General features: G+C 47.3%; 1 protein-coding gene across 1 annotated transcript in view; it reads left to right on the forward strand.

The window, feature by feature from the left end:
* Positions 1–3,558: 3,558 nt before the first annotated feature.
* The window catches only part of LOC103592443 (mitochondrial amidoxime reducing component 2-like), a 22,270-nt gene continuing 17,160 nt past the window's right edge, over positions 3,559–8,668 (forward strand). Inside the window, exons 1-3 of the mRNA XM_008575174.1 lie at positions 3,559–3,726; positions 7,338–7,500; positions 8,447–8,587. Of these exons, the coding sequence (XP_008573396.1) occupies positions 3,560–3,726; positions 7,338–7,500; positions 8,447–8,587 (471 nt within the window). The 5' untranslated portion in view covers position 3,559. The remainder of the gene's footprint in view (positions 3,727–7,337; positions 7,501–8,446; positions 8,588–8,668) is intronic.

The following is an 8,668-nucleotide window of genomic DNA, read 5'->3' on the forward strand; positions in this document are numbered from 1 at the left end:
ATATTCAGTGCTTCATATGCAGCAGACACAGCTAAATCCTTCATCTTTAAGCTCCTGGCAATCTTGTGGGCTGGATATTATTATTTCCATTTTGCAAATAAGGAAACAGTATCAGAAGGGATGAGTATCTCACCCAAGATCACAAAATCGATACGTGGTGGGGGGATTTGAACTCAGATCTGTGTGGGTCCGGAACTCATGCTCTTTCTGTGACACCAGTGTGTGATAGAGAAGCATAAAGATTGCACCGGGTATCAGGGGACCTTGAGCAAAGTCATGTAAACTTTTTGAGCCTCACTGGTCCGGAACTCATGCTCTTTCTGTGACACCAGTGTGTGATAGAGAAGCATAAAGATTGCACTGGGTATCAGGGGACCTTGAGCAAAGTCATGTAAACTTTCTGAGCCTCACTTTTTTCATTTGCAAAAGAAACAGGTTGAACTTGATAGTCTCTAAGACCCTATCTTAACTAGATTTTATTTACGGAAGGATAATTGAAAATTCAAAAGCAAGCTTGCTGGAAAGAACTCTGCTTGATGGCTGCTGTTGTGAGACTACAATAACACAACTGCGAATATTCCTAGAACACAGGAAAAGGCCTAATTTATTTAATTCCATTCTGAACCTGTGTTGTTGGAACTTTTTGAAGAAGCTGAGATTCTCCTCTGTAAGTGCTCTGTGCCTCAAATTTCTAGGGTTATTTGGTCCGAAGTTCATAGCATATTTGTGTACACTTGGCTCGAGCACCCTGAGCTTCGAGTTGTTTAAAGTCTGTCCAACAGAATGGCACTGGCTGTCTGGCGCAGATGCTGGGAGGGCGGGCTGGCTTCCCTGACTCTGTAAATAAATCCCTGCTCTCCTTAGCAGCCACCTATGACTGTCCTTCTATCTGTCCAAGCCCTTTCTGAAACCAGACCTTTATTTCTTCTTTACAAACCATTGTCTCTTGGAGGAAGGAATTCCCTAAGTTTATTGTCTGGTGTGTCATTCCCTTCCCACCCCTCGTAGTGGGGTTCCCGCTTTCCCCACTTTCCGCCTCAGTCTTCCTGCTTCCTAGGCCGCTTTGTAACTCAAGAAATGAGATTTTTCAGTTGTCACGGGCTCCACCTCCCCATCCCTGTTGGTCGCTCAAGGCACTGTTGTTCTTTTGGGGAATCTGAGCTCTGAGCTCCAAAACTGATCCCTCTACCACCTACTCAGGTTTTACCTGTAAAATTAGGATACCTCGTATTGCAGACTAGGTTGGCATAACTTGGTCATGAAAAATTCCACACTCCAGACTTCTTTCTTTCAGATCCAGCAGAACTGAGCTTGTTATTCACTCGCTCTGCATTGTTTGTGGTCAAGAGGTGGAAAGTATCATCACCCAGGTTGACAGGGTAATGAGGTGGTTGGAGCATGTTACAGATGGCAACTTTTTACCTTTTATTCTTTACTTGGTTCTGTACCTGTGTTGGACTCCCTGCAAGTTGCCACTTGCTTTTTCAATTGCAGTAATGAGCAAGAAACCTCTAGCTAGCACTTCTCCATGTCATACTAGCAGTTAACTCCCATGTTATTGTACAGCAGGTGACGGTGGGCTGGGAGCCACAGCGAGGGGCTGAGGTTGTCAGGGAGGATGGGAGATGAGGAGACTCAGCCAGGGAGGGGCTGACTGTCAGAAATGATGTCCATACTGGGGTGTCAATACTGTTTAGACATGAATCTGGTCATGTGCAGATCTCAGAGGAAGTCTTATCCAGGGATGGGGTTATGTTAGAAGTTAAAGGTGCGGGCTTCGGTGAGGTTAACCAAAGCAGGGTCATCCAGGACTCTGCACCCAAGGATGAGGCTGGGAGTAAGAAATAGAGCCCAGCCCCGAGGGAATATGGCTGTAATGAAATAGGCAGGAGTTACTCAGGTTAAGACAGAGACATCTAGAAAGAAAGAGGAGGCCTCCTCAGGGGGGTGGGGACCTGCTACTGCCCTGGATCATCAGCTCTTGAGAAGGGAGCGGCCAAGTCAATTCCTAAATGCACTTGCACTGCCGCACCCTTGCACCGTCACACATGCCAGTTAGCGGGGCACAGGCTGCCAGCCACTGTCTGCTGGTTGGCTTGCAGGGAAGGGTCAGTTTAGCCAGCACCTGGAAAGGACTCTGCTTGTAGGGAAATTGCAGATGCGAGACTCTCTGCCAGGGTCAGGAGAGGGCAGAGACCAAGCTCCCTGTGCTCTGATATTAGATGTCCTTGTAAGGTTACCTCAGACATTCCCATTTGGCTCCAGTCATATTTTGAAATGTCTCCCTGCAGGGAGCTGCCCCTCATTCCAGAAGGGGCTGTCCTTTTTATCCTGCTGCCATTTGGAAAGACTTGGGCCCTCAGTGGCTGCCCAGTCCTCTGCGCCTGCAGAGCTTCTCACCCACTTCCCTTGTCTGCAGATTCTATGTTCTGTCTAAAATAGTGATATTGAAACTTATTTTCCCTGGGGGCTGAACACTTTTTTGCCTGCTCTTCAGCCCATCCCATAGAAACAGAAAGTTTGTCTTAGTCCGTTTTCTGCTGCTATAACAGAATGCCTGAGACTGGGTAATTTATAATGAACAGAAGTTTATTCAGCTCATGGTTCTGGAGCCTGGGAAGTCCAAGAGCATGGACCAGCATCTGGTGAGGGCCTTTGTGCTGCGTCATGCCCTGGCAGAAGGTGGAAGGGCAAGCAAGACAGAGAGAGGCCCCAGGGGCCAGACTCACTTTATAACAACCCATTCTCGTGATAATAACATTAGTCCATTAATGAGGGCTCTGCCTGCATGACCCAGTCACCTCTTATTAGGCTCCACTTCCCAGTACTGTTGCATTGGAGATTAAGTTTCCAACACAACCTTTGGGGGACACGTTCCAACATAGGAAGGTTTGAAAACCGAGACTAGAACAGAGAGTAAGAGATGAGGAGTTCTCACCTAACGCATGACTTTCATAAATCTTCATTCTCTGCATCAGAATGTGTGGAGGAAGAGGAAATGCTGTGTAGGAAGTTTCCTGATGTAGGACCCACATGCCATGGCAGGGTAAACAGAGTAGAGGCCAGCCTGCGTTCTCTTGGGGCAACAACATTACAAGACCTTTGCCTAGGGTTCCAGCTCACTTGGGCCAGCAGTTTAGGCCAGCCCTGCTCTTGTTCTACAGCAAAACAACCTGGAAGACATTTTGCTTCTCCCTGGGGCTCAGAGAGACATGTAACAGGCCTGGGGAAGCTTCTGACCAAGGCAGGGTCCCCAAATAAGCAACAGTGTTGCCTAAAGAGTTAGGAAGGCCCCTAACCCAGCCTCCTTTTCTAGTTTTTGAAACTGGTGATTTTTCATGCAGTGGCCAGGCTCTCTCTCTCTCTCAGAACCATTTCTGCTATTCTGTTGGGAGCACCAACTTTTAGAACTAAAGAATTTGGCTGGACCTGAATAATTGTCTAGAAAATAATAGTTGGGTTCCAAGTCAGGTGGATGAGGAAATAGAGAGCTGGGGAAGCTATTGAAAGGATAGAAATGTTCTGAGTGTGCCCTTGTTTGTTTCTCTACAGGTTTTGGATGGTTATCAAGGAGGATGGACACATGGTCACTGCCCGGCAGGAGCCGCACCTGGTGCTGGTCTCTGTCTCCCATGGGAACAACTGCCTGGTCCTCAGGGCTCCAGGCATGGATGAGCTGGTTTTGCCTAACAAGTTGCCTTCCTCAAACAAACTCCACAACTGCAGGTATTCTGCTTGGGGGCACCCAGGGAACTGCGTCAGACCTGTTTTCCTTCAGGCTTCTCCCTGCGTTCTGTCCTGCTACAGTTCATACAGTAGACAATGAAATTGATAAAGAGAATGTTTAAGAGAAGTGTAGTCTGGGTTGGGATTGGGCAAGTGCTCAGGTGTGACTGGGCAGTGCTGAGTATTGTTTCAAGGGTACTTAGGATTTGTTTAATCAGGTGTGGTAAGACACATAGACATGGAAATGGCTGCCATGAAAAAAGAAATTTTTAAACCTATACTCAGAGATCCCTAAAACAGGAGGCATGGCACACCACCCAGGTTCACACGTAGGATTTGTTTAATCAGGTGTGGTAAGACACATAGACATGGAAATGGCTGCCATGAAAAAAAAAATTTTTAAACCTATACTCAGAGATCCCTAAAACAGGAGGCATGGCACACCACCCAGGTTCACACGGGGAAGCACCGGAGTCATCAGGAGGCAGAGGGAATGGGGATAAAACGTGGGCAAGAGCCTTCACTGTGGTTTCTGCAGGAAAGGCAAGGCAAGGCAGGCAGGCAGGTGTGGGACTGGCTGGTTGGAATGATCTTAGCAGGTTCTGGGGCCCAGGGGTTGTCCCTAGTTGTCTGGCACCTACCCATGGGTGATTAGGGCAAGAGAATAGTGGCCCAGTGTGTAAAAACCTAATAAAGGAGGTGGTTGGGCCTGTGGGCTCTGGATGGGTTGGTGTTCATATGAAAGGCACGCTTGCAGGTGACTCATCTGGAAGGGGCAGTCCCTTTCGCACCAGCAAGGCCTCAAGACGTGAAAGCATCGAAAATACAGAAAACTAAAAGCATGATCAATACAGGTACAAAGAGGGTATAAGGTGCCAATCTTTAAGGCTTGTTTCCTTTTATTCAAGTTGGATGGACCTTTTTCTGAGAATTGTCAGCCCTCCAGCCAGACAGACAAAGGAGCTAGTGAAGACTTGACAACATTCATCTTGGGGCTGGGTGATGGGGATGCTGGAGCTTCTCAAGGCATCTCAGCCTCTGAGGGCTACAGGAGAGACTAAGGCACCTCTGGCAGGAGCTGGATGTGAGGGATTTCCACCTCTGGCCAGAGACCCACCTCAGACCTTGGCTTCCTTTCAATCTAGGGAACCCTGCTGTGCTGTCAAGTTCCATGGCTTGCTGGAGTCTTGCCTTCTGATATTAGGAAGTTCTAGAGACATAAATGTCTGTCATGGGACGTTCTGGATCCCTTTATAAACAACTGAGCTTATTAAGTGTGTGAAAATCAGTGTCGTCCGAAGGTCCCAGGCTTCAGAGGAGAGCCTCATCTTATGCTTTTTCAAGCAAAGTGTCTGAACTGAAATTCATCTCTCATGGTTCCCAGTTTTCCAAAGTCTGAAGCAATAGATCATTGAATACAATATTGCAGTTAATTATCTTAGTAAGCCTGTAAGATGGATATCATTAATTCTACTTTACAAATGAGGAAACCAAGACTCAGATCATTGTCACCACAAAGGCCGAGTTGGGATTTAACACCTTTCCCCCTCCAGACAGATCTCTAGGGAGACACCAACCATCCCTGGATGGGAAGAGGGAGAGGAGGACCTTGTTGGGGGAGGGGGAGGAGGGTCTGACAAAGGCACCAGGTGAAGCCTGTTCTTATGGAATTCTGTTCTACACATCAATTGTATTCCTGGATGAGGTGGGAATAGAAACCCTGGTAGTTTGGTAAAACCAACCACTGAGAGCTGTGCATTTAGATTGACACAGAGACGTCACCAGCACCCTGCCCTCTGCAGCTAGTTAGAGGTGCTAACTAGTTCGGCCTGCATTTATAAGCTATTTTTAATGGATTGGTTGCCATGGGAGCTGCTAAAAACTGAAGAAATGATATAAAGTGGAGGGTGCCTTAGCTCCAGCTGCTATCAGTGGCTTAAACATAGATAGTTATTTCTCATAGTTCGAGAGGCTGAGAAGTCCAGGATCAAGGTGCTGGTAGATTTGGTGCCTGACGAGCATCTGCTTTCTGGGTTGCTGATGGCCACCTTCTCTTTATGTCTTCATGTGACCTTTCTGGTTGGTGCGTGAGTAGAGATAGAGAGAGAGAAACAGAAAGGGGGTGAGCTCTGGTGTCTCTTCCTGTTCTTATAAAGATACTAATCCTTATAATCCTTATAAGGGCAAAGCCATCATGATCTCGTCTAAACCTAGTCACCTCCCAAAGGTCCCACCTCCAGATGCCATTACATTGGGGGTTAGAGTGTCAGCATGAATTCTGGGGAAACACAGACATTTAGCCCATAACAGATGGCAAGTCAACTTACAGTTCCGTTAAGGGTATATAGCTTTTTCAAATTCCTTTAGGGGAATCAAGCAAAAAAACCATGAAGACCACTACATATAACATTATCAGTGCCCACCATGTGGGGTAGGTAGGTACTATATTATTATCTCCAATTTACAATTGGAGACAGAAGGTGAGAGTGAGGTAGGACAGAATAGGGACACGCCCCAGGGAGGCTGCTCATAAATATTCAGACTGGATTGGCAATAGCAGTTAATGCAGTTAATAAACCCATAATGAGCTGACAACAGCTTAACCACCCTACCAATCAGCATGCTGCACCTGGAAGTTTGCAGATTACAAATACTGCCACACCTATGCACTAGAAGGAACAAAAGTGCCGACGACCACTATATGACCTTCCACCTGTGACGCTTGACCAGAAAGGCCCCTGTGCATAACCAAAAACTTCAGAAACTCAGGGATGCATGACAGGAAGCTGATGCAACCTTGCATTGGCCTATTAGGCCATAACTACCCTAGATCCTCCCCCACAGCTGAATATTCCTCCTCTTACTTAGGATAGAGAGACACCCCTGTCCCCAAACAGCATATAAGCTCTCCCTCTAAGAATCCAGGGGTGCTTCTCACTTGTGGGTGATGCCTACACACACTTCTGCATGTACTTTCACTTTGTAATAAAGCCCTATTGTTTGAGTGTTCCTCTGTCTGTCTTTCATTTTTCTTTCACTGAGCAGGTGCTCATGGAGATAAGGACTCCACTTGGTCCCATGAAAGAATTTTCTTCACGGTTTGACCAAGAACCTGGAACTGCCATCCATTAACAAGAGGAGTGAAATGATTTGCTTAAGGTCATGGAACTAGAGAATGGCAGAGTTCCAATTTGAACCAGATCTGTTAGAATCCAAGCTCAAGGTGTATCTGCTACATGGCAGCCCCTCTCCTCTTCTGAAAGTAGCCTAAATCCTTGCTATTCAAAGTGTGGTCCATGGACCAGCAGCTGAGTCATCTGGAAGCTTGTTAGGAATGCAGAATCCCAGGCTCCAACTTAGACCTACTGAAGTGGAATCTGCATTTGAACAAAATCCTGGATGACTTGCATGCACGTTAGGGTCTGGGAAGCTTTTCCATAGAGAACAGTCTACTCCCTTTCCCACCTGCTCTGCCCAGATATAACCCAAGGGCCACGTAATAGCTCTCTGTGATAGTCAAGTCCCAACAGTCCAGTTGTTCCATCTTTGACCCCATCTCCCAGTGTGTTGATTTAAGTAAGTAACCTGGTGTTCTCTTGTGTCCCTTCTAGGGTATTTGGTCTTGACATTAATGGCAGGGACTGTGGTGATGAGGCAGCTCAGTGGTTCAACAAATTCTTGAAAACAGAAATATTGAGGTTGGTTCAATTTGAAATGGACATGAAAGGAAGAGAATCAAGGAAAATTTTCCCTGCTTTTGTGCAAAATTACCAGGTGAGCTTTCAGAGAATCTACCTCACTTCTACCAGGGACCCTGCACTTTCTGCCTTCCTTCTCGGCCACAAAGGGCCTCTCTTGGGACTCCAGTTAGGAAATGTGGTAATGGCCCATGTGAATGGTACTGAGGGCACAATGTGGGCAGAGATGGAAAGAAAAGTGAGATCTTGGGGGTGTGTGGTGGGAGGAGCTGGGGTGACTTCCAGGTAGATGGAGACTCAGGAGAAAACTGGTGAGAGAAGCAAAAGTGAGAGGTTTTTTGGGACGAAATCTAAGTTTCCTGAAATTACAGAAGCAGACTTTCTAGGCCCTGCCTCCACAGTCTGTGCGGTATGGTGATTTCAGGTGTCGGGAAAGCACCTCCTCCTAAGGAAAACTGTCCTCTCTGCCAGTCACAGCACAAAGACCAAAATCTCAGTTGATCTGCAGTGAGCTAAGTTTGAAAATACAAGTAGGTCAGGGAGTTTCTCCCCACAGCTGCTGAACTGCAAGCCCCATGAGAGCAGGGTTTTATCTGCTTCATTCACCTCTATTTCCCAACCTAGAAAAGCACCCAGAGCCTGGTAGGTGCTCAGTAAACGCTTGCTGAGTGAATGGGTGTTGTCGAGTTGTGACTACGTGCATCTGCTTGGCAGCAGACCCTTCTCTGTTTGATGATGATGTGGGAAGAGAGTCACTGCTGGGGGTGGGAGTGAGGCCTATCAGGTACCACTGGCCTGGAGCCAGCCCTGGCTGCTGCCTCATCCCTGTGTGTGGACAAGACCCACCCGCGCTTCGGTGCTGACCTGGCTGTTTCTGAGCTTGAAGTCCCCTCTTCTTCCTGAATACCACTCCTTTCTTCTGCCCCTTGGTGATTGTGCTTCTAGACTTTGCTTAGCTTGGCAGTTGGTCTAATCAGTTTCCTGGGGTGGTGAGGCCTGACGATGTTGTGTTCTTGGCACAGGTGGCCTATCCGGATGGCAGCCCAATCATGATCCTCTCGGAAGCCTCCCTGGAAGATTTGAATACCAGGCTGGAGAAGAAAGTGAAAATGGAGAATTTCAGGCCAAATATTGTGGTGACAGGCTGCAATGCTTTTGAGGAGGTAAGTGGCCACTGCTTTTGTATGCCAAGCTCAGATGTGCTGCTCAAAGTGCCAAGGGAGCTGCTCTCTCATCTAGGAACG

Source organism: Galeopterus variegatus, unplaced genomic scaffold (assembly GCF_000696425.1).
Source record: "Galeopterus variegatus unplaced genomic scaffold, G_variegatus-3.0.2 Scaffold1150, whole genome shotgun sequence".
Classification (NCBI taxonomy): domain Eukaryota; kingdom Metazoa; phylum Chordata; class Mammalia; order Dermoptera; family Cynocephalidae; genus Galeopterus; species Galeopterus variegatus.